General features: G+C 32.6%; 1 protein-coding gene across 1 annotated transcript; it reads right to left on the bottom strand.

Moving 5' to 3' along the window:
* Positions 1-22,780: 22,780 nt before the first annotated feature.
* On the bottom strand, positions 22,781-26,694 carry LOC139876092 (uncharacterized). Its single transcript, XM_071863392.1, has 9 exons — positions 26,605-26,694; positions 26,389-26,508; positions 26,272-26,335; positions 24,989-26,173; positions 24,559-24,624; positions 23,822-24,376; positions 23,168-23,730; positions 22,947-23,084; positions 22,781-22,840 (listed from the first exon to the last, which is right to left on the bottom strand). The coding sequence occupies exons 1-9, from the start codon at positions 26,692-26,694 to the stop codon at positions 22,781-22,783; spliced, it is 2,841 nt and encodes a 946-aa protein (XP_071719493.1).
* Between the last annotated feature and the right edge of the window lie 1,252 nt (positions 26,695-27,946).

Raw genomic sequence — 27,946 nt, 5'->3', positions numbered from 1 at the left:
TCTAATTACTCCATCCGTCCCTTAATAATTGTACTTCAACAAAAAGTTTAAGTTTGTGAGAAATTGATGAATTGTCAATTTTTTCATGTACTTTTAAAGTAAGTTAATAATTAAATAATAATTAAAAGCAATAAATAAAAAGTTCAATGCTTTTTATTGGTTATTTTTAGTAAGTGAATTTTTTTGTGACATGTGGACAATTAAAATGGGAAAGACGGAGTATTATTATTATATTGTACATATGTACATCTCATATATTGCAAATTGCAATGCTGGTGAAAATAATAACGCTTGATCATTTAGGCTAGAAGACGATCGATTCGAAGTTAAATGTACGAGTACCGTCAAACAAGAAAAGGATGAGAGAGTAGTAACGTTAGACAATGTTTTGAAGCATAACGGATCACGTTTGCACAGTATTCCACTTGATGTGTTGAGTTTGATTATGGAACATTATGTCGGTGTGGAGTACCTGTACATGCGCGCTACATGCAAACTTTGTCATCTAGCAGCACCTCTAAGTAGATTGCGTAGTTATTCGTTAAACTCACTATGGTTGATGGTTGTTGATAAACATCGAGGGATTGTCACTTTTACAGATCCTCTGTCGGGTGATAACTACTTTATGAAGAAGAATTTTAAGGTGTTGTCGATTGTGGATGACCAATTGTATTGTTCGAGGTATGGTTGGTTGTTGTTTAAGAGGAGAAAAGAAGAAGAAGAAGATGATAATAATGATGATGAAGAATTGGTGTTATTTAACCCCTTCACAAGTGATGTTTCCAAGCTTCAAGAACTTGGTTACATAAAAAACTTATGTTTCTCAGCACCACCTAATTCCTCCAATAGTTGTATAGTTGCTGGATTTACATTTTACGAACGACGGTCGTATTTCATCTACTCTGTAGGAGGAGCTTTGGAATCATCATCTTGGCGTTTGGTTCCTATTGAGGATGATGATGAAGATGATCATCGTATATATTCGTTAACATTTATAGGCCGAGATCTTTACGCATTGAGTGAAGACGGAGAAGTCTTCGTATTCAACAATTTGGATAAACAAGATGTTCGAAAAACCCTTTTAGCCAAAGCACCACCACCCATAAGTAGTAGTTGCCGCTCACAATATTTCATGATGAGTTACGATAATCAACATCTTTTACTAGTCATTGTGGGTGAAGATGAGTTTGGAGAAGTTGAGGTATATAAGCGAATCTATGATGCGGATAAATGGGAGAAAATAGAAGGTATAGGGAAGCACACGATTTATATTGGTGGTACGACATCTGTTTGCGTTGATGCCAAAACGCCTGAAATGGAGAACAAGATCTACTTCCCGCAGCTAGTGTGGTACTCACTCGAAACACACACGTATCACACATTCGATGGGAAAAACATGAAAAAATGTTTGGGGGGTTTTGTAGGAGCGAAAACTCATTTCAATTGTCATGCTTGGATACAACCAAGTTGGTGTTAGCTAACTTAAATAGCTAGGTAACTAAATTAGCTAGCTAGGTACTCTCATGTTTGATTTATCAGTTCATGTGTGGGTTTTGTTAATTTTAAACTGTTTCTCAGATATGTTTGTTTGGTTTTACTTTAAATTTTTCCTTGATGTAACTAGTTGATTGTTTTTTATTTAAGTTTCGGTAACAATTTTTTTGCTTTTACCATCAAAGGTCAGCCTAAATTGGAAAGTAACTAAGTAAGTTTGCTGTTTGGCCAAAATTAAAAGGAAGTAGAAGGCTGCAGGAGTTTAAGTGCTCTGTATAAGAAAGAAAAAACTATTTGTTCACACGATACTTATTCCTAATAGTACCATTATCTCAACTAACATTTAGATGATAGAACACTTTTTATATAGGAACCGACTAGCATTACCCAACAATGAAAACGATTCACCAACTGAACCACTAGGTGATGAACCTTTTTATATAGGAATTGACTCAAGTGATAATGAGCCTGAAAACTTAAAAGATTAAATTTTTGGGCGCTTTCAAACCGAGTTAACCTTTGTAAGTGGCTTTCAACATAAACTTGAAATAAAAATATATGTTTCGAGGAGGAAACTCAATGATAAAGCTATTATAGTATTAGTATTTGCCCAGCCAGATTGCATTGTAAGCTCGGTCCATTAGGGTTTTATCTGCAACATCTTTCTTCTTTTCATAGCACTATTATTATTTTTTTCAATCTTTTCTCTGTTGTATACCTTGCCTCTAGCCTACAACTCATGTATCCTACGACCGACGAGTATGTCTTTTCTTTCTTGTTTGGTTTCTTTTCTATTGAAGCCCAAAATTGCATGCTAGCCCAATATGCTCATCCAACTTGCTATCGGCCCAGCTCCAATTTGTCAAACTTTCTAAGATGTCATCTTGCACCATCAATCAGCTTAACTCGCTAGGTCTCGTCTTAATAAAAAAACATAAATAATAATCGGTGTGGGGATGACCCGCCTAGCTTAACTAGGCTCCAAACTCCGAAAATAAAAAACGAAAAAGAAAAAATATGTTTTTTGAAGCGTTGAAGAATATCAGTTTGCTTCATGCACCAAATTAGAGGAAAAAAATGCATCTTCATTTATTTAGTGTTTTTCTTCCGGTCCGAACTTTTATGATTTCGCCTTTCGGACTGCGGGAGAGTATTAGAATATTAGTATTGGCCCGGCCCGACTGCAGTGGCGATTCTAGGATGAGAACTCAATGAGGTCCCGAATTTTTTTTTCCAGTACTAATTATATTTGAATACTATTTTAGTGGTTGTTTAACCTCAAAAAGCTACAAATCCGAAAAATATATGGCATCGTAGTAGTTAAATTTAGTCGTGTCATATACATCATAAAAGAAAAACTATAAATTCAAAAAATATATGGGGTCCTACATTTAATTTTAGTGGTGTCTAGTGTCCTATACAATTTAAATGATATTTTGTACAAAAAAAATTCAAACTAGCGGTGTCCCGTGACCTCACGGGTCATAACATAGAGTCGCCACTGCCCGATTGCATTGTGAGCTCAGTCCATTAGGGTTTTATCATTAAGGTTTCACTATTTCGATAATGAATAATAATTTATGGAGTTTCATTGTTTAACAAAACCTTCCGACACATTTGAAAGAGTGAAAAAACTAACAAGAAAAGCATATCCAATTGGTGCAAAATCACACAAAAGACACTTTTGTCAGACTTAAGTCCGAGGTCGATATCTGAAATGGCTGAACGGTCACCAAAAGTTCAATGTGAAGGTGATTCCCGATTATCGATTAGAATGAATCCCGAGTAGAGTAGCAGGGGCCACTCCTTGTTGGATAAGACCTCGGTCACCTGAAACCCAACAAACCACACAACCCTCATCACCTCCACCTGCAACTCCACATGACCTGAAACATATACATCACAATCATGGAATTGTCAACAAGAAGCGAAGTGTTGACTAAAACCAACTATATCCTTTTAGCCATTTAAATACATATAAATCTGACTATGAACAAATGGAACAATTTTTAATAACACATCTGAATAAAACAAATAAATATAAATATAAATAAGTAAGAATAAGATTAAGACCATGGATAATGCAGCGCTTCTCTCCATGGTGTCACCTACATGTCAAGAGAAACGCCCCACAAACGTCCATGTGTTATGCGCAGGTGTTTGTGGGCGTTTATGCCCAGGTGTTTGTCTTCAAAAAACGTAGAGGAGAGAGGGCGTGAAGATGAGGTGTCAGCTTGTGGTTGGATGAAAAATATTTCCGTTGAAAATATATATTCATTGCAATTTTTTTCTATATAAACACATACATTAAACCATTTTTTTAACTTCATGTCAGAATCACTATTATCCATGATCTAATTAGAAAATATGTGTACTTATACTTTTTACGTTGTGATTAAATTATTTTTTTGAGTTAATTTATATTATATTTATTTATTTATTTATATTTTGTATTGGTATTAGGGATTTACTAACATGTGCCACGTGGTACATGTTAAAAACTATTTAATAATTCAAAACTTTTCTTTCTAAATAAAAAATAATATTAAACACACATTTTATTTTAGTATCTTTCAACTTTATTGAATACTATTTAATTTATTTAGAAGAAACAATTACCATCATAAATGCATTTTATCATGTGTCATTAAACTAAATAACTTTAGCATTTTCGTTCACTTAATACTTAAAACATATAATTAAATTGTTTCGTTTAAACAAACCCGTGATTTCACGGGTCGCCGAGTATAGTATTACCATATTTATCTACTCCGTTTTACATTCCTTTTTATTTTTTATTTTTTCTACAACCGCCTTTGTAAATTAACGGCTAAAAACTCCCAATATCTTTCTTTGAATAATCAATGAAACTTCAAATTCTCCCCTTTTTATTTTTATTTTGGCGTACGATTCTAGGAGGAGCGGCTTATCGTGGGTTATAACATCTTCGATATACAATTTTATATCATCAATCATCATTATCATAATCAAGATCGTGATCGTGATCGTGATGGTTAGGCACAAATCATTACAACAATTTCATCAGGTACGCTGTTTATACACAAGAAATTAGGGTTTCGTTTAGTTACGCTGATACACACGAAATTAGGGTTTTGTTTCTTTGTTTAATTGTATGCATTTACATATGGCATATTCTGTATTTAATGTGTTTCAAGAAACGTTGATTTTAGTTATAATTCTGAGAATTTTGTCAAGATACATTGCTGATCTACAGGGGACTCTTTCAGAAAATTTGTTAACTATTACTTTACAACTAATTGGAATCAAATTTTTAGGAAAAACTTGTTTTTTTGATAATCCAGACTATTTAAACTTCGTAGCTTGCTGTTTGTGCTATAAGGTTGATCTGGTTGTTTTCTTGATATATTAATTTTTTTTATTTTTAATTTGCTATTGTAATCCATCTGCTTCTTTATTGATTTTGTTTTCCTCGATTAACTTTTTAATCGTTTTTAACATTTTTTTGTTCATGTTGATGGTATGAGCAACCACAACTATTTGCCTTTTATTGTCAGGTTTTCATCTACGATTATTTATTATTATTTTGTTGTCTCACTTATTTACTTTGCTAATTTGTTCTTATTTTTTTTAGTTATCAATTTTTTCCTCACATTCGAGTTCCCATTATACTAACACATATAAACACTCTTTTAAACTTTTTGTACTTTGAGGCTTGTGCTTTAAGGTTGATCGGGTGCGTTTGATATGGCTATCTCCATTTTGTTTTATTTATTATTACTTTGTTGTCTCACTTACTTACTTTGCTAATTTGTTCTTATTTTTTACAGTTATCAGTTTTTTTCTCACATTCGAGTTCCCATTTACTAGCACATATAAACACTCTCTTAACCTTATCATACTTTGAGGCTTGTACATTAAGGTTGATCGGGTGTATGTGTGTTGTTTATGTAGCCGGTGCTCGTTTAATATGGGTATCTCCATTTTTGTCTTATTTATTTATTATTATTTTGTTGTCTCACTTATTTAGTTTGCTAATTTGTTCTTATTTTTTTAGTTATCAATTTTTTCCTCACATTCTAGTTCCCATTATACTAGCACATATAAACACTCTTTTAAACTTTTTGTACTTTGAGGCTTGTGCTTTAAGGTAGATCGGGTGTATGTATGTTGTTTATGTAGCGGGTCGTTTGAGGCTATTTTAACCTTATCGTAATTTGAGGCTTGTGCATTAAGGTAGATCGGGTGTATGTATGTTGTTTATGCAGCGGGTGCTCATTTGATATGGGTATCTCCATTTTTGTTTTATTTATTTATTTATTTATTTATTTATTATTATTTTGTTGTCTCACTCATTTACTTTGCTAATTTGTTCTTATTCTTTTTAGTTGTCAATTTTTTCCTCACATTCGAGTTCCCATTATACTAGCACATATAAACACTCTTTTAACCTCTTTTACTTTGAGGCTTGTGCTTTAAGGTTGATCGACTGATTGACTGTATGTATGTTGTTTATGTAGCGGGTGCTCGTTTGATATGGGTATCTCCATTTTGTTTTATTTATTATTATTTTGTTGTCTCACTTACTTACTTTGCTAATTTGTTCATATTTTTTTAGTTATCAATTTTTCCTCACATTCGAGTTCCCATTTACTGGCACATATAAACACTCTTTTAACCTTATTATACTTTGAGGCTTGTGCATTAATGTTGATCGGGTGAAAGTATGTTGTTTATGCAGCGGGTGCTCGTTCGATATGGGTATCTCCAATTTTGTTTTATTGATTTATTTATTTATTATTATTTTGTTGTCTCACTTATTTACTTTGCTAATTTGTTCTTATTCTTTTTAGTTATCAATTTTTTCCTCACATTCGAGTTCCCATTTACTAGCACATATAAACACTCTTTTAACCTTTTTGTACTTTGATGTTTATGTTTTAAGGTTGATCGGGTGTATGTATGTTGTTTATGCAACGGGTGCTCGTTTCATATGGGTATCTCCATTTTTGTTTTATTTATTTATTATTATTTTGTTGTCTCACTTATTTACTTTGCTAATTTGTTCTTATTTCTTTAGTTATCAATTTTTTTCTCACATTCAAGTTCCCATTTACTAGCACATATAAAAACTCTTTTAACCTTTTGTACTTTGAGGCTTGTGCTTTAAGGTTGATCGGGTCTATGTATGTTGTTTATGCAGTGGGTACTCGTTTGATATGGGTATCTCAATTGTTGTTGTTGATTTATTTATTTATTTGTTATTATTTTGTTGTCTCACTTATTTACTTTGCTAATTTGTTCTTTTTTTTTAGTTATCAATTTTTGCCTCACATTCGTGTTCCCATTTACTAGCACATATAAACACTCTTTAACCTTGTTGTACTATGAGGCTTGTGCTTTAAGGTTGATCGGGTGTATGTATGTTGTTTATGTAGTGGGTGTGCGTTTGATATGGCTATCTCCATTTTGTTTTATTTATTATTATTTTGTTGTCTCACTTACTTACTTCTAATTTGTTCTTATTTTTTTTAGTTATCAGTTTTTTCCTCACATTCGAGTTCCCATTTACTAGCACATATAAACACTCTCTTAACCTTATCGTACTTTGACTCTTGTACATTAAGGTTGATCGGGTGTATGTATGTTGTTTATGTAGCCGGTGCTCGTTTAATATGGGTATTTCCATTTTTGTCTTATTTATTTATTATTATTTTGTTGTCTCAGTTATTAACTTTGCTAATTTGTTCTTATTTTTTTAGTTATCTATTTTTTCCTCACATTCGAGTTCCCATTATACTAGCACATATAAACACTGTTTTAAACTTTTTGTACTTTGAGGCTTGTGGTTTAAGGTTGATCGGGTGTATGTATGTTGTTTATTTAGCGGGTCGTTTGATATGGCTATCTCCATTTTGTTTTATTTATTATTATTTTATTGTCTCACTTACTTTCTTTGCTAATTTGTTCTTATTTTTTTTAGTTATCAGTTTTTTCCTCACATTCGAGTTCCCATTTACTAGCACATATAAACACTATTTTAACCTTATCGTAATTTGAGGCTTGTGCATTAAGGTAGATCGGGTGTATGTATGTTGTTTATGCAGCGGGTGCTCATTTGATATGGGTATCTCCATTTTTGTTTTATTTATTTATTTATTTATTATTATTTTGTTGTCTCACTTATTTACTTTGCTAATTTGTTCTTATTATTTTTAGTTGTCAATTTTTTCCTCACATTCGAGTTCCCATTATACTAGCACATATAAACACTCTTTTAACCTCTTTTACTTTGAGGCTTGTGCTTTAAGGTTGATCGACTGTATGTATGTTGTTTATGTAGCGGGTGCTCGTTTGATATGGGTATCTCCATTTTGTTTTATTTATTATTATTTTGTTGTCTCACTTACTTTGCTAATTTGTTCTTATTTTTTTTAGTTATCAATTTTTTCCTCACATTCGAGTTTCCATTTACTAGCACATATAAACACTCTTTTAACCTTATTATACTTTGAGGCTTGTGCATTAAGGTTGATCGGGTGTAAGCATGTTGTTTATGCAGTGGGTGCTCGTTCAATATGGTTATCTCCAGTTTTGTTTTATTTATTCATTTATTTATTATTATTTTGTTGTCTCACTTATTTACTTTGCTAATTTGTTCTTATTCTTTTTAGTTATCAATTTTTTCCTCACATTCGAGTTCCCATTTACTAGCACATATAGACACTCTTTTAACCTTTTTGTACTTTGAAGTTTGTGTTTTAAGGTTGATCGGGTGTATGTATGTTGTTTATGCAACGGTTGCTCGTTTCATATGGGTATCTCCATTTTTGTTTTATTTATTTATTATTATTTTGTTGTCTCACTTATTTACTTTGCTAATTTCTTCTTATTTTTTCAGTTATCAATTTTTTTCTCACATTCGAGTTCCCATTTACTAGCACATATAAACACTCTTTTAACCTTTTTGTACTTTGAGGCTTGTGCATTAAGGTTGATCGGGTGTATCTATGTTGTTTATGTAGTGGATGCTCGTTTGATATGGGTATCTCCATTTTTGTTTTATTTATTATTATTTTGTTGTCTCACTTATTTACTTTGCTAATTTGTTCTTTCTTTTTTATTTATCAATTTTTTTTCCTCACTTTCGAGTTCCCATTTACTAGCACATATAAAAACTCTTTTAACCTTTTGTACTTTGAGGCTTGTGCTTTAAGGTTGTTCGGGTCTATGTATGTTGTTTATGCAGCGGGTACTCGTTTGATATGGGTATCTCAATTGTTGTTGTTGATTTATTTATTTATTTGTTATTATTTTGTTGTCTCACTTATTTACTTTGCTAAATTGTTCTTTTTTTTTAGTTATCAATTTTTGCCTCACATTCGTGTTCCCATTTACTAGCACATATAAACACTCTTTAACCTTGTTGTACTCTGAGGCTTGTGCTTTAAGGTTGATCGGGTGTATGTATGTTGTTTATGCAGCGGGTGCTCGTGTGATATGGGTATCTCCATTTTTGTTATTTTATTTATTTATTTATTATTATTTGTTGTCTCACTTATTTACTTTGGTAATTTGTTCTTTTTTTTTTTTTTAATTATCAGTTTTTTCCTCACATTCGAGTTCCCATTTACTAGCACATATAAACACTCTTTTAACCTTTTTGTACTTTGAGGCTTGTGATTTAAGGTTGATCGGGTGTATGTATGGTGTTTATGTAGCGGGTGCTCGTTTGATATGGGTATCTCCATTTTTGTTGTTTTATTACTTTATTTATTATTATTTTGTTGTCTCACTTAGTTACTTTGCGACTTTTTCTTACTTTTTAATCATCAATTTTTTCCTCCCATTCGAGTTCCCATTTACTAGTACATATAAACACTCTTTAAACCTTGTTGTACTTTGAGGCTTGTGCTTTAAGGCTGATCGGGTGTGTAACGACCCTGGATTTTCCAACGTTTATTTATTAATAATAATTATTATTAATACTTGTGATTAAACGAATGTATGTTATTACATTTACTTGATGCCATGATTAACCGTACTTGACTTTAATTGCCCGAAACGTCTTTGTGACACACGAAACTTGCACGAATAATATTTTCAAGTATTATTTACATTCGTGATTAAGTTTTATTAATCATTTTATTTAACTAAGGTTATTAGTTAATTACATGGGCTTTTATTGGATTTATTTGTTAATTACATACAACTTGGGCTTTTAATTGAACATGGGCTTATAAAGCCCACCCTACTCCTTTCATGGACTCTTAAGCCCATACTTGCATGAAAGTATTACTTATGACACAACTAGTTAGTTTAAAGACTTGTTACATAATACTTACACCTTATCCCCATGAACACACCCTTATTAACCAACTTTTGTGACCTTTACATGCTTGAGACTAGTAGGTAACTCCCTCCCCCTTTTGGCTTGTGAAACCGTCGGCCTAGTGTACACAAGGGGAGAGTTTTTCATTTTTTTTGACTACTTGTTCACTAGTATCTTTCATTTATTTCTCATTCTCAAAACACACACTTCAAACTCACTTTCAAATTTCTCTCATTTCTCTCTAATACTTGTAAGTAACAATAGCTTTTTCTCCTTCTTCTCCTCTTGTAAAACCGAATACCAAGCACACATATCATCATCATCTCTTGTTCTTTGATTATTGTTTTGTTATTTGTTGTTGTTATTACTTACTTACTTGTTGTTATGTATTATTTACTTACTAGTTTCAAGAATCAAACTTACTAGTTTCATTCTTCTTTTATCTTGTAATTTCAAGAACACTCAAGAACTAAACTTACTAGTTTATGTTCTACATATGTTGTTTTAAAGTTTGTAAGTTCATGGTTGTAAAAATCATACTTGTGAATCATGTTTGTAAACTTATAAGTTTACATTCTTAAAGATCAAACTTTGGTTTGAATCTTTAAAGTATGAACAACAATGAACTAGTTACTTGTTTACTTAGTTTATGTCTTCATTTTTATGCACTTTAATTTCATGTTGTTGGTTGTTATTGGTCAAATGTTACTAGTTAACTTTGATCTCATTAATCTTGAACTAAAATTAACTTTAAAAGTTCAAGAACATGTAAGTAAGTCTTTTAATTATAACTTGGTACACTTATGTTAGATCTAGATTTTTGAGTCTTGGATCTTCAAGATCAAACTAAGAATTATGTTCTACAACTTAAGATCTTGATTTCATAAGTTCACTTTCAAGTTTGTAACATATTAATAGTTTTAAAGTTCATGTAAGTGTTAGATCTAAGACCTTGATGTAACTTTGGTTCATCAAACTTCATACAACTCTTAAGTGAGTTGTGCTACATGTCTTGGACTTTCACAAGTGTTATGATGGTGAAACCTTGGTTAAGATGATGCAAACACATCAACGAGTTGTACACTTGAAGCTATATGCATCAAGGATGAGAACCGTGATAAGCATCGAGCACCAAGACCACCGGAACCCACTATTTTTCTGTTTTCTGTCTTCTGCCTACTGTTTTCTGGGTTCTGTAACAGACCAGTACACCTGGGCTACTGTAACCTTGATTTTCAGATAGATCTTTTCGAGTAGATAATTTTTCATATAGGACTCGTCTTAATCCGAGTTACGGTTTAGGATTTATGGCCCTCCGATCGTCACTATGTCCTTTTAACGTTGGGCAGAAATTTCTGACCTACTCGCACTTAGACCGTCGCCACGGTCAAACAAAGACAAGTTTGCTTCTGTAAATTTTACCACACTTAAAGAACTCATATACGGAGCCATGGCCACTGGTCTCACCTTAATTCAGTAAGGGTAGAGGCCGTGGTGACTGATCGAAGTCAGCCTTTGTTTTAAACTACTTTCATAAACGAAACCTACTTTACACCTTTTGTTTGATGATGAATGATGATGACCTTTAAGACCTTATTTACATACTTTTAAACCTTTTCGGACGATTTACTGACTTAGTACTATTTGACTTAGGTTGAGGACCCGTTTGAACAACCTTCATTACTTGCTTACTTTCCGAGTCATACTTTACCGCTACTTTATCATTGTGAGTTATAGCATTCCCTTTTTACTTTAACTTATTTTGGGAACTGAGAATACATGCGGATTTTATGTTTTACATACTAGGCACGAGTACTTAAACTTATATATGTGTGGGTTATATAACGGTAGAAACATTCCCTTTAGCTCGGTAACGTTTAGTCATTGGTTTTTGAACCGGTGAACGCGAATCTTAGATATGGATCCATAGGGTTTGACATCCCCACTCGGGCTAGTAGTGTTAGCATTTAACGAGTGTTTAATACTTCATAAACATACGCACTTTCCAAGTGTACTTTCGGGGGGTATAAACGTTAAGTTAGTTACCAAGTGCCCACGGTTAACATATACTTTATCATACTATTTTGAAACGCTCTTTGTAGCACTGAAATCTCGTGGCCTACCTTACATACTGTTATACTTAAACTATAGCTCACCAACCTTTGTGTTGACGTTTTTAAGCATGTTTTTCTCAGGTGCTTAAGGTTATTTGCTTCCGCTGTCGTGCTAGTCTTGCCGTAGACACCCGCTGCTCTAGTGTTATCACTGCATGAACTATTTATCTTGCATTCAAACTTCAATACATTTGAAACTATGTTTTGTAACGACCTAAGGGTCACATACATTTATTCATGCTTGCTATTCGTAGAAGCATACTGTTGGTGTAAAACAATTGATGTAGGTTATGACGTCATCTTTTTATCGTGAATGCAACTTCTTTTATTACAGCATGTAGTACTTAACCTTGTAATGATCCTGTTGTTGATGATTCGTACACGATGGTTTTGTACGGGGCATCACAGGGTGTATGTATGTTGTTTATGTAGCGGGTGCTCATTGATATGTCTATCTCCGTTTCTGTTGTTTTATTTTATTTATGGTATTGTCTCACTTATTTACTTTGCTACTATGTTCTTATATATTAATCATCAGTTTTTACCTCACATCCGAGTTCCCATTTACTAGCACATATAAATACTCTTTTTATCCTTGTTGTACTTTGAGGCTTGCGCTTTAAGGTTGTTCGGGTGCATGTATGTTGTTTATGTAGTGGATGCTTATAGGTTAATCGGGTCTTCATATTTTTTATATTATCATATCAAATTCTCACCTCATATTCAAGAAGTTGAAACCCCCTTATTAGAACACCTAACTACATGTTTTAATTTTCTTGTACTTTATGCAGGGTTTACGTAGGCTGTAAAATTGTGTTATATTTCAATCACATTTATAATTGTTTTCATGATTTTCCATCCTTGTTAATGTTAGCTTCAGTCTTAGTGTTTTTTTCTTTTTCTTTTTCATAATATTAATGTCTCATATATCATGGTATGTGATATGTAATATTTTTACTTGTATACTTTTATACTTTATATCATTTTTATTTTATTTTGATTAATAGTAATGATGATTTTACCTTAATTCGAGAAGTCGATATTCTATATTTAGCACCTGAGCACCCACTTCAACATTCTTGTACTTTGAGGCTTGTACATTGACGTCAATCTAGGCTTGTACTTTAACATTACTTGTGACTATTGAACTTATATGTGTGTGCATTAATGTTTTATATCAATAGTTAAACTGCCAACACAGTACTCACTCATCCGGCTGAGTACACACAGTCGGCCGATTGTCTTAGACAGTCGATCAAATGTGTCTGGTGACAGTATATATACGGATTTAGACCTTCATTATGAGGTTACTCATTCCCTTAACCCTAAACCGTGCCTTAATCGTTCTAGTCGTACCGAATAACCAAGTTAGGAATCGTTCTAATCTAGATATACACCCTATGTTTGATTCCTTCAACCCCGATACGGCCCGTTATTCGATTGATCCTTGTTTTAGACTATTCCCCCTCTAGATCGAGTCACAAACGATTAAAGATCCTTATATTTTCGTCTACACCTTGTACTTTGAGGCTTGTGCTATAAGGTTGATCTGGTTGTCGTGGGTTTTTGTGGTAGCGAGGTTGTTTTCTTGATATTTAAATTCTTTTCTACTCCTTTTTCTTTTCTTTTTAATTTACTAATTTGTAATCGTTTTGCTTCTTTTTAATGGTAGTTCTGAGCACAACTTATTGATTTTTTGCTTCATATGTTTTGCCTTCCAATAACGATTTTTTACCTCACACTCAAGGCTTGGAATCCCCCAACTAGAACATCATCTAAACCCCTGTTTTAACTTTCTTGTGCTTTGAGGCTTGTACTTCAAGGTTGATGAGGGATGTATGTAGGTTGTTAACGTTGTGGAATTGCTTCCTTGAAAGGGGTATTTTTTTATGTTGTTCCCGTTATTGATTTTGTTATTGTCTCTTCAATTAACTTTTTTTTTTTTTATCGTTTTTAACATTTTCCCGTTCATGTTGGTGGTATTAGCTACCACAACTATTTGCCTTTCATTGTCCGCTTTTCATCTACGAGTATTTTCTCTGCTTCGACTCAACCACCTACCTACCGACCGTTCCGACACGCCCTTGACCTATGTTGATTTTTTCTTATATACTTTTATACATCTTGCTTTCAAATAATGTTCTTGTACCTTTTTTTTTTTTTTTTTTTTTTTTTGGGAAAGGCTGTGTTTTTGTACGTACATCCAAGAAGTTGAATTTTCTCATCACTTAAGCTGTTTTTTTTTAATTTTTATTTATTTTTTCTTATATATATATATATATATATATATATATATATATATATATATATATATATATATATATATATATATATATTTTTATTTTTTTTTTATTATTATCAATTTTTTTTTTTTTTTTTGGCCGGATGTCCGTTTGGAAGCAATCTCTTACCCGTCGAACAGAGAGAGGAACGACCTTCTCTATTCTTGGAGTTTCACTCGAGGTGGAGAAATGACTTCTCTTTATTCAAGAATAGAGGAAGGATTGTCTACGTCTCACCTCCCCCATACCCCACACATGTAGGAGTGGGTTTTGTTGTTGTTGTTGTTGTTGTTAAGCAGATACCACCTACTTTAACATTCTTTGTACTTTGAGGCTTGTATATGGATGTTGATCGGGTCTACGTAGGCTGTGTAAGTAAGCATGATTTCTTTTCGTGAAGTGCGTATTTCTGTTTCTGTTTTTTTATTGTATTTTCTCACTTATTTACTTTACTACTTTGTTGTAATCTTTTAGTCATCAATATTTACCTTTCATCCAAGTTTCCCATTTAGTAGCACATATAAACACTCATTTAACCTTGTTGTACTATGAGGCTTGTGCTTCAAGGTTGATCGGGTGTATGTATGTTGTCTATGTATTGGGTGCTCGTTTGATATGGGTATCTCCAGCTTCTTCATATTTTATATTTTATCATATCAAATTCTTACCACACGTTCCAGAAGTTGAAACCCCCTAACTAGAACACTTAACCACCCGTGTTTCAATCTTCTTGTACTTTGAGGCTTGTACTTTAAGACTTGATCCAAGGTTTACATAGGTGTTACGGGTCGCTTTCATGGTAAATTATATTTTTACTTGTATACTTTATATCATTTTTAGTAATGATTTTTACCTTAATTTGAGAAGTCGAAATTCTATATTTAGCACCTGAGCACCCACTTCAACGGTCCTGTACTTGGAGGCTTGTACATTGACGTTGATCAGTGGTATCTAGGATCTATGCTGGTAAAGTAGCGAGATTTCTTTTTCTTGAAAATGGGTATATCGGTTTCTCTTTTTTTTTTTCTTTTTTTTTTTTTTTTTTTTTTTGTCTATTACACTTTTTCTAGTTTTCATTTATGGTTATGCACGTCATGTATATCATTTCACTTATCTACTTCCCTACGTTCTTTTAAGTTTTTAACCTTGTCCGAGTTTCTATTTACCATCACATATGAACACCTTTTTAACCTTATTGTACTTTGAGTCTTGTAAGTTGATTGGGTGTACGTATGTTTATGTAGTGGATGCTTGTTCCATATGGGTATCTCCAGCTTCTTATTTTAAAATTGGGAAAATTGATTGAAAATCCATCGAATTTTCATCATATTCATATTGTATGCATCTAACTTTCAGATCTCATATTATATGCATAATGCATTAAACTTTCTAAGTTGTACTATTGTACGCATTAAGTAACTTGTATATCGGGTAACTGGTCAATATGTATAAATAATTATGGAAATAGTCCTTGTGATTTGGATCATTTTTTTTTTTCCCTAAACTTCAACTTCATAACAAATTCATCCCACAATCATAAATCATAAATTTATATTTATATTTATATTATATTATATTCTATAAATATACATAAAAACATTACTCAGTAAGTAATTAATTTTACTATTTTAGAACCATTATTCAATCCAATTCCTTCAATTTAAATTGATTTCATTTGCAAAAACTCAAATTCTCCATCTCTTTTTAAGCATATTCTTCGTATCACCACAATCATTGGAGTTAAATTACGTAGCATCTAGGGTTTTATTTCACGCCGATTCCTTTCAACCGCCGTCGCTTGCATTCTGGTCACCAGACTTTTCAGATAAAATTACATATAATATAATATGTCTTTCAATGAAAACAATTTAATATCATGTATCTTTCAGTGGAGCCTGCAACGAGGCTGTTACGAGCTGATTGTGGGTCCACTGTCCTTTCTTTTGTTTTTTTTTTCTAACGGGTTGATTTTGGTTCTCTTGCTCGCGATGACGTCTAGGGTTTCGTTTTGCAAAGGAGCGAATGATAATAAGAAAGAAGTGCATAATCGAGATGTTTCTTTGCAGTTTAAAATGGCATGTTTTCTGCTGAATTTGATTTAAATTGTGTAATTAGTAGAAATAGTAGTAGAAAATTGAGCATTTGTGTGTGTATTTTGTGAATTGATGAATTCATTGTTGATAAATGTTGAAATGTTTGAGAGTATTATGAAGATATAGATACATGAAACTGTATGTATTTTGTTTATTGTATTTATTTAATAATTTTAAATTGGTTAAAGTTTGAAATGGAGTGTAAAATAATGAGGGTTTAGTGAAAGGAATGTGAAATGAATGTTGATTGGGAGTATGTAGGCTGTGAAAGTAGCATGATTGTTTCCTGTGAAGTGCGTATCACCGTTTTCCGCTTTGATTTATTTTATTGTATTGTTTCATTATATACTTTGCTACTTTGAACTAATTTTTGATCATCAATTTATACCTTACATTCTGAGTTCCCATTTACAGGCACATATACACCTGTTTAACCTTTTTGTACTTTGAGGCTTGTGCATTAAGGTTGTTCTGGTGTATGTAAGTTGTTTATGTTGTGGGTGCTCATTTGATATGGGTATCTCCAGCTTCTTCATATTTTATATTTTATCATATCAAATGTTTCACCTCATGCTGAAGAAGTTGAAATTCCTTAACTAGAACACCTAACAACCTTTTTCAATTTCTTGTACTTTGAGGCTTGTACTTCAAGGGTGTACATAGGCTGTTAAAGTTGCAGGGTTGCTTTATTGTGTTAGTTTTTAATCACATTTATAATTGTTTTCAAGGTTTCCCATTCTTGTTGGATATTAACTTTCTTTTTAATTTGTCTTTTATTCAGATTCTTAGTATTTTTTACCCATATATCGTGGTAAAGTAGTGAGATTTCTTTTTTGTCTATTATACTTTTTCTAGTTTTTATTTTGGTTGTTCTTGTAATTTTTCAATTTTTATTTCTATACTTTTTTTTAACTGCTGAAATTACCACATTAACTATTAGACAAAACTTATGAATAGTACTCGGGGTATTTTCGTCTTTTCACCTTTTTTTTCGCTTTTCCCTTCTTTCTTCCAAGTAACACCACACAAGCCCCCCACACTTTGATCAAAAATTAAAATCGACCCCAACACAGGGGGGGTTAAAGCGTCAAATCAAAATTTTCATAAAATATCTTAAATAAACTCCACTCAAATATTCAACAGGTCATATCTTCTCGCTCGCAACGAGTTAAATTTTTCCGACACCATCCTTAAACTCGAAATAATTTTATGAACACAATGTCACTAACTATATGCAAAACGGATACTTTTAAAAAAAACGCTAAATATTTAGGGTACTATTCATATATGTCGATTTTTCACTCGCAGGCTACGTAACTAAACACAATAAAATACATTAAAAATCGAACCCCCGGAGCGAAGCGAGGGTTCGAAAACTAGTTCTATACTAATATACTTTATATTTTAGGTACTTGCTAATATTTTTTGTTATTTCCTCATGTTGTCGTTTTTCTTCTGTTTTTTTTTTTTTTTTTTTTAGGTAAAGGTGTTCACCCGGTTTTACCAAACAGACCAGACTAGCCGTGCCAAGTGCCAACTTTATGGCCTTCAATCTTTTTCTGGTTTTCAATAAATTTTTTTACTTACATTCGTGAAGTTGGAATTCTTTACTTTTTTCCCTCTTTTGTTACTTTCAAATCTTGAAAATTTACTCTAATGTCGAGAACTTGCTAATGCATCTCTATTACATCTACACTCCCATTTCAACCACGACATTTCTAATAGTTTTAAGGTTCTTTGCTTTGCATAACTGAACTAACTTCATAAAAACATAAAAATTCAGTTGTTATGTTATTATGTTTCATAGTTTCTGCCTTTGAGATTATGATCATATATATATATATATATATATATATATATATATATATATATATATATATATATATATATATATATATATATATGCTCCCAGTTTTATGAACTATTTTTTTCTTAGACATGGCATGAAAATTTAATTTTGTTAGCATAATCTTTTTTCTCTTCATGTGTGTTGACCTGGTAAAATGTAAAAAAAAGGCAATAGCTAGTTATTGATTTACGTGCTGGTTGCCGTAAGGGGTTGAGGGAGGCTGCATTGGTTCCACATTGGCCGAGTGCCGTTAAGGGTAAGGTTACGGTTCTTTGTTTGATATCGTTAGTTATTGATATGCTTTGTGTTAAAAGTGGTTTGTTTGAGTTGATTTGCATTTAATACGATTGTCGATTATAATGCGCAAGGTGGATTAAGAAACTTAGGATAGGTTTTGTTAGACCATACACTGATACACGAGTTGAGCCATATATGATGAATCTAGTTATTAGCCATACTTTTAGTAATGTTGGTGGTTTATCGATAACTCCAAAGCGTTTTGATCTTGATTATTTTGTGTAGTTCTTATAGGCCTATGTTATATGGATTTAGGGGTTGGTATTAGTCTAGGGATGAAGGTATTATAGTCATTTTTTTTAAATACAAATATTTGGAATCACTGACGGGGGAATGACCCCACCAACCCGAACATTTTTCCACGCACAGACGCATTTGGGCAGAAACCCGAACCGCATTACAGGAACCCGATCTTTAAACCATCCCGAGGGGCAGGCGGAGCGGGCCGAAACCCTGGAATATTAGTCGGTAAAACCTCCACTAGGTCACTCCATAAATCGGGTAAATACGCTGGAATGTTTCAAGAGAGGATACTCGAACTTGAGACCTCCCATTTCACCCAACACACAATATCCGCAATAAATATATATTACTAAATGTATATGTCGTTTGAATTTGTCTGCTATTGTGTACTTGACTCAGTCTTTTGCTTTTTTGCTTGCGGTACGACCGTTTTATTGGCATTTTAATATCCCACAAATATTGAGAATGATTTTATGCTCTTTCATTATGGAATGTATGTTTTTAGCATCTATATGTTGAAGGTTTGGTGAATTTGAGAACGGGTGAAAATCTGTTTGGTTAAAACTTGTATGTTTTGAATCAGATCCAATTATAGGCTTGCTGATCGACCTGCAAAGACATGTAAGTTTCTCATAAAGTTATTATAAATAGGCAATGTTTTATTTTTATGTGACTTGGGTGGGTTGTGTGTTTTAAAACACACTTTGGGCGACATTCACCCTGTTCAATGGTACTTATTAGATAATTTGATTGGCCCAAACAAGACCCACTCGTAAGTATTTCAGTCAAATCTGTCTACTTGTAATGCATGTCTATCTTATTGTAAACACATTTGCATAATATAATATAATGTTTTATTTATCTAAATGCTAATATAGTTTCTAGTGAAGCTGGAATGTGAAAACAATCTTTTTTTCTGGACTTCAGTTTGTTATGAAGTAAAGTTAACTCTTGGTTATGTTATAGTAAATATTACCAGCCTTTAAGAGCCCGTGCGTTGCACGGTTGGCTCTATTATGTTTAGTGTTAATACATTAAGTATTGATGCTTGTATGTAAAAAACATTTTAAATAAAACATAACAGTAGCTATGAATACCAAACATAGTTATTGAACAAATCAAATGCAAAAACATTTTTGAATGATTTTACTAAACATCAATATAGGTAGAAAGCGTGTTCGTCGAAATTGTAGGTGAATATCCAGGTTGTTCCATACTTTAAACGATTTTCTTTACGGAACTGATGAAAACCGTATGTAACTGAGATGTTTGGCTTTGGCCTTGAATTTTCTTGTTTCTGCCTCCATTTGTATTTCTTCCTTGCTAAATTATAACATGAAACACTTTTTCCACTTCGTTGTCCAGGTAGTAACATCAACTCTTTTGGAAGACGCTTAAAAAAAGCAACTTTTATTTAATATCATACATAAGAAAATGAAACTGCAATATAAGTAATGTTTGTTAAATTATTTGTAAGAATAATTGGTTTATCAATTATGTAGAATTTTGCAATATGAAATAGATGTAATAGTGGACTTACTAATACACGACCTCGTGGTACCGTAATGTTGCAATCATAAGTTTTAACCTCAGATTGTAAGAAGTCAGGATTGTACATTTCCCCAAGAAGTGCAGTTGATATGTTTTTCTTTTCATCGCCAACTTCATTATAAATGATTAATTCTACATTCCGAAAAGTAAGTGCATATAAAATAACTCTATATCTCCCCGATTTAATTGTAAGTCAGAAATTAACTCTTGCCAGCCTTCACGAAATATCAATTTTTCTTGAATCATAAACATGGGTAAACTTTTTTTGTACGTACAGTTATAGTGAATCCACACATGATCTTGTGGGCTTTTTCTTCCCTTATATGCAGATTTAAATTTTTTAGCCATAGTCTGTTAAATAATAATAATATGTTAGTTTATTGTTAAAAATAATACACAATTTAAAAAACAAACAATGTATAGAAACACAGAAATGATGGTAATATTTTTAAATAGTCTATTACAATATTAATATTAAATATGTGAATGCAAAATTTAAAAATTGATTTTTAAATTTTTTGTAAGTGAATTTACGTATTTATCAATAAAGTACATACCAGAACATTAACGTTGGATCCATCTACAATCTGCATAAATGACGGGAATCTCCTGTAATGGGCGTTTTTGAACAATTTTAGCTGCAATTCTGTAACTTTTACCCAATTTTTGGTGATATTGAACCAGTTCTTTGGAGCCATTGTTCTTTTCGAATAGATAACTAACTCATAATTGAATATGTCAATAGCTGTAGTACAGAGAATGTCAGACATTTTAATTTTAAGATCGGTAATGATTTTGCCGAATCCTTCACTGAGAAATAAAGTGAGATCGTGTATGCTGAAAGCCACTTCAGACTTATAGCCTTGTAAAGTGTGGAGCCAAACGTTTTGTGTAGGTAATGTCTCATGATAATATTCCCGAAACCAAGATAATGGCAGAGGCTGTATAAAAAAGACATTTTTTTTATTAAAAGACAATTGTATATGACACTGAACAATAAATAAATACAGTATAATAAAAATGTAAAGATTCAACATTAACAATACCACTAATATATCACCTAAACGGGAGAATGTGTGGATGAATGACGGGCGATGCAACTTGCTTTGTTCGTTCGACATTGAATCTGTAAAATTTGCTAATTGGTTAAGGTGCAGCATTAATAAAATGTACATTTTTGGGCCATGTATCTGTTTTACATTAGTTGAATTGTTTGAATATGTTGTTCTAACATACATGTATAATAAAAGAAATAATGTTAATAAACTGAATTTATTGAAGTTTTGTGTATTAAGAAGTACTCGCATTTTTAATAGAATTTCATTTTTTAACAGAAACAAAGAATTTATGTGTAACAGTTTTACAGATTTTACATTATTAGAATATTAACTCAATCATTTGATAAGTAATTTATAAATATAAATAGTAAAGTGAAATAAACTGGGGTTCACAAAAAAAATAAAAAAGTTTTATATTCATAACATATATGTTTATATGTTTTTGTAAATTCAAATTGAAGATGCTTTTGTAAATTCAAATTGAAGATGCTGAAACATAAAAAGTATACAATCTAACAACTAAATACATAATATTGAACAAACATAATGATAATTCTTACATATTCATATAATTATGATTATTTTTGGTTGTTTGTAGTTCACAATAATTATAGGTAATCAGTTTATTGGATTACTTTGTGAATTAAAATCATTTATACATGGAAGTTCAAACAATTCGTACATAAGCAGATAACTTTAAAGGAATGAATAAAACATACTTGACTAAAATATGACAGGTTATTGTTACCGAGTGTTGTCGATTTTGATCAGTTTGTTTAGTACGTATGTAGACGATGGCGCTTAACAGAAGAGTACTGTAGAGGACGACGACGGTTTTACATAACAGGAAGGTTTACAGTCGATTGAACTGCCTAGCGTTGTTAGGGTTTTTTGCTGAATAGGTATTTGTTTTAATGAGGCGGTTCATAAAGTAAGTTGTTTTTTTGATGATTGGGCCAAATTAGGTTGTTGGGCTAACAATTTTAAATAATGGACACTTGTAGCTTAATTACGTTTTAGTTATGTAATGGACCATTTTCTAATCTGAAGGTTTGTAAACATGTAACTACACTTCAGTATTAAATTTCATAACTTACTATTGACTAAACAATCAATTAGTTGAAGAACTTGAAGTTGATAAACAAATTTAGAATCTGATAATAAAAACATTAAAATGAGTAATAAAAAAGGATGTAATCAGAAACCATGATAAATTCAATATCATGATAATGATGAACACAAAATTCTTGTAATTATTAACACAGAATGAGATAAACAGAAAGCATCGTTAATAGAAAATGATAAATAGAAAATGAAAGGTAAATATACAAAATCGTTAAAATGATGACAACAAAATAATGTAAAGAGAAAGTGTGATAAACATGTAAATAAACTTAAGTCTTTAATCTCAGAACTTTGTTTTAAATACAAACTCATTTAAAAAATAAATTTGAAATTGATAAACCAAAAACAGTAAGGAAATCACTTTCATAACTGTATGTCAACCAATAATGTTCTACAGTCTTCACTTTCGTAATGCATTCCAGTCTGTAAAATATTAAAAAAAAGGAGTACAAAATTAAAAATTACAAACAAACATACAGTAATGGAATCTGCAAATATGAACACTAATTTTAATAAATTGATGACTTACCTTTATAGGTGCTGCAACACCTCTTTGAATACTACGTTTTTTGTTGTATTCGATAACTCGTTGTCTTTGTTCAAAATTAAGACCTTTAAACCCTCTTTGGAAGTCACCCTCGACAAAGCAACATATAATTGACCATGACTGAATACCGGTTTCGGTAGGAATAAACCAACATTCGATAATGATTGTCCTTGGCTCTTGTTGATAGTCATAGCAAAGCATACCACAACCGAAAACTGTCTCCTTTGAAATCTAAACGGAATTCGTTTGTCTGAAGGTACAATTAACATCCTTGAAATAGCTGTAAGTTTCCCAACATGTGTACCTGTCAAAATTTTAGCTTTAATAACCTTGTCACATAGTTCAATGACCTGCAACCTGGTGCCGTTGCACAGTCCACCCGATTGATCAATGTTCCTAAGAAGCATAACAGGTACTCCAACTTTCAGTGTTAGAGCATGTTTAGGTAATCCACCAATGCTGATGCTGTTCAAATAGTCCATTGTATACAACTCACTATTAAAGTCTGCATCTCTAGAAGAATGACATATGCTGTCCGAGCTCAAATATGTCCGTGCTTCGCCATCCAGTGATTCCATCATCCTATCGTTTATGACATTAATGTATTCGTGTGTTGGAGCAAGAATAGCACGTTCTTGGTAGTAGGTTGGATTTCCAAGGTTTTGAAGATAATCTGGATAGATAGAAGCTACAATTGAACCAATTGGATCGTGGACATCATTTATTAATATATCTTCGGGCATTTCCACATCAGAAATTCCATCGTCTGTTGGATTAACATTACCATCATCAATGTTTAGCAACCAGTTTGCGAACTTTCGTATATCTTCCATTTTTTTTCTGTTCTCGAGAAGTACCTAAAGGAACTGATGAAAGATGCATATTAATTGTTAGCTTCAGAACAGTTACATGATCCCATATGTACGATGAGTTAAGTGATGCGTTCACAATATCCTCTCTTTTGCCTTGGGTTATAACAGGTAATACTTGTCTGAAATCACCACCAAAAATGACAACCTTACCTCCGAACGGTTTGTCAATGTTATCTGGATTAATAGTTCTGCATATGTCACGAAATGAACGATCCATAGTTTCAACACAAATCCTTTTAACCATTGGTGCTTCATCCCATATAATCAACTTAGCCCTTCTTATCAATGCAGCGAGGTTACTGTTGGGCAAGATGCCACAAAACGATTCATCGGTTGGATCAATAGGAATTGAAAACCGAGAATGTGCAGTTCTTCCACCAGTTAACAATAAAGCGGCTATACCACTGGAAGCAACATTGATGACAATTTGACCTTTACTTCTAAAACCAGCTGACAAAGTTTTCCATAAGAAAGTTTTTCCAGTTCCACCGTATCCGTTTAAAAAGAAAACACCCCCATTTTCAGCTTCTACTGCATTTTCTATCGTATCATATGCGTTCTTCTAGTCTGCATTTAGTTTAGCAATAAGCTCCAAATGTTCAGCTTCCAGTGCTGGCATATTGTACGATAGTTCATCTATGATGAGCTGGTTACCAGACAAATTTAAATTTGTACCGGTAGGCATCGGCATTGAAGAGTAGTTCTTTAAAGATTGTCGTTACGCTGAAGATGTTTTTCTATGTCATCCAATATTATGTTTTGAAGTATCTCTGTTGTTGGTTGAACAGCTGCAGTATATTACAAATTTGTATTGATTAGAAAGAATATAAAGGAAACACCTAACAAATTGATGTAACATGTACATATTAAGAAATATGGCCAATAATAATACATGATGGTAAATTGATTTTAAAAAGTTTCTGAGATATACAGGTTCCATTTTTTTTTTTTTTTTTGCAATCATTTTTTTTTACTTCGTTTACTAATACATGTGATATAGATTGATGCCTTTTTTTGGTTAGTTTGTTTGTTTGTAGTGTGGTTATTATGTAGAAGATTAAAACAGAAAAATTAAAGGTGTAGCATAGCTTTAAATAAAAATGTTTTAACAATTGTAATGCAACCACTAATGTTAATTAAATAATGAATTACCTGATATGCTTTGGTGAATGATATCTGCAGACAAATATTCAAATGTTTGTTCGAACACGTATTCTAGTCTACTTAAACTTTCTGAAAGTAGTAGTTGAGCAAAAAAATTACGAACAAAAACCCCTGATCCCCAAGTACTTGTGTCTTTGATGGCGTCGATGTATTCTTGATCATCGTCTAACAATCCCATTTCATAGCAAGCAGCTTTAAAATTTAGACAAAGCACACCATTTACCGTCCTTATATCTTCGTAACACTTTGGACATTTAACTTTATTCAGTAAAATTCTGAGGTAAAAAAGTTCACCGGTCGAAGGCGATACGTGGTGAATACGACCTATTGAACATGTATCTCTTTTCCTTGTTGTCCATAGTCTTGTATCTTTGTTCCAAACAAACTTGGTAGGAAATTCGACATAAGTCAACTGTCTGGCGTATTCGTTGACTTGATTACACTTCATCCATTCGAGAAACTGAGATGTGTTAACTGATGGCTCATCCAGTACGGTTTCGATCAAATCATTTTCATCAAAGATAATGGAATGCTGGTCTGGCAAGTGAAAAGCTAAACGTATGACTGTAGGATTTCGATGGTTTATATCAAAAGACAAAATTCTCCAAACAGCCTCATATGATGAAATGTATTTGCAGTCATAGTATTGTTTTATTTCATCCGTATCTTCATCGCATACTCCTGCTGTAACCCTATCGTTACTCTTATGGATGTATTTGAATAAATACTTGATGGCTCCCACTTGGTTGCACCATTCTACGTTGATGTGTGCTTGATATTTTTTAAGAAGCTTTGCATTATATGGGACAACATATCCGTTGTCCAAATCATGACCCTGTTTAGTAACTTTTCTGCCATTGTCTCGTCGTCTATAAACAGGATAACCATCAGTGTCAACACTCCTTTCGTTAGCAAAAGGCTTTGGAAATTTTTTCATGCATTTCTTGTCATCGTTAGTGCACACTTGTTTAGGATTCTTTTCACCACAGGGACCATGTATCATTAATTCTGACACCAGTTGATAAAGTTCTGGATCTTCGTCTTTATCAGGTATTTCAGCTGAAATATATTCATCTATGTCTTCCGGTTCTGGAAGTTTGTCTCGTTCATTAAGGAAAAGACATAAATGTATGTGTGGTAATCCACGTTTTTGAAACTCGACGGTATAAAGTTCTGTTAAAAGTATGAAACAAATGTAAGTCAACACAGGTGATTAATATTACAAATAATGATTTTAAAGGCGAAGTAATAAAAAATTATTAATTACTTACCAGCTTTTACCCTTCCAAAAATTTTATTGCGCCTTATATCCTCAATCAAGCGATCAAGTTTCATCTTAAAAACTCGTGCTTGGTACGCAGGTTTATCTTCAGGATTGAAGGATGTACCTTCCAAAGCTCTTCTGATCTCTGGTCATTTGGAGTTAAATGTGAAAGTGATGAAGAGGTCTGGATAACCGTAAACAAGGCACAAAGCAGAGGTGGAGCCACGTATTGGGTAGTGGTGGCCTGTGACACAACTCAACTCATTGGTACTACAAGTATATAGCTAAACAGCCATTGTAAAATTTTTGGATACTTAACTTGTATGGATATTTTAGCTACAGATATGGGGTCCTTATGTGGTGAGGAAGACGACTCGGATATCAAGAAACTAGTTTGCTTTTTGTGGATGTTTGTTTTACTAGCCTTCATGGTTATACAAATAAATGTTTAAACCCCTTATTTTCTTACTTTATCACTTCCTTATTACTTTACCAATTTAAATTCCTTACTTTTATCAATTTAAACCGTAGTAGTTTGTACTTCACAATTTGCATATTACGGAGTGTTAAATGTTTACTACTACGTAGCTTTTTTATCTTACATATAAACATAAAGATAGAGAGAGAGAGAGATAGATTTTCGTAACTAGCCATTTGAAAGCATATGATACTTATTTTTTTTTCCGTTTTGATATATTTGATAGATTGATATTTTTGTCTTCTCCATCTACTTAATTACTATTTGATCTCTTGATTTTTCTCTCTCACTAGTCGAATAGTCGAATGAATAATGAAAGTTTTTTCGGTATATCTCGCTATTATTTTGTGACAGCACTCAATTAAAATCCTGGCTTCGCCCCTGGCACAAAGCCATAGCATCACGATAGTTTTCAATCATATATCGTGCACTTCCAGTAAATGATGCAGGCAATTTGTATCTGGTACCCAACATACTATTTATAACATCACCATTAAGTGTAGCATGTGTCAAATTCGAGAAAGTATCAGACCTTTAAATTCGTTTGTCATTTCTAATATACCAGATTCTTTACGACTCAACCATTGTGTACGCATCGACCAATAGTTGTTGTTGCAACTTTCTTGCCATATGAACCAAAGTTGGCACGGATCTTTCTTGAATTTTGTATGCGAAAAATTCTCTCATGGTGACTTTTTTCCTCTTTCTTGACTCTGTACCATCAACTTCTCTATGGTATGTTTGGTCGGTAACCATCTTCAGCATAAGCGAATAGAAGAGGATACTGTAATGCCAAATACTTTGGGTGGAGCTCACTTATTCTTTGCAAACCTTCTGATTGACTGTCCACAACTATATCCCTTTAATCAAAACCCAAGTCTATATCTCCAACTATCAAAGCGGCTACCTCGTCTACCGTTGGTAGATTGTAGTTTCGACCGTCTGTGCTTCGCCTGGCTATTAGCTTTATTTTAAAGTTGGGAGTTTTTGTTTGCTCAAAGCGATCGTGCGCCATGCGATAAACTTTCACAAGAGGATTGCACTCATCAAGAAGGTCCATCAATTCTTGTATAAGTTGCGGGTCAAGCTGATTTTTTGCCGTTGAAGGTTGGTTATTGTCCTTGCCCCTAATGTGGAAATAAATTGTTCATTAATGAAAGTAAATCATGTTGATAATGATACGAAATTTTAAAATAGGAAAAAA

The sequence above is a fragment of the Rutidosis leptorrhynchoides genome, chromosome 11 (assembly GCF_046630445.1).
Source record: "Rutidosis leptorrhynchoides isolate AG116_Rl617_1_P2 chromosome 11, CSIRO_AGI_Rlap_v1, whole genome shotgun sequence".
Classification (NCBI taxonomy): domain Eukaryota; kingdom Viridiplantae; phylum Streptophyta; class Magnoliopsida; order Asterales; family Asteraceae; genus Rutidosis; species Rutidosis leptorrhynchoides.
Note: the sequence above shows the minus strand (reverse complement) of the source record. Positions and strands in the feature narration are given on the sequence as shown.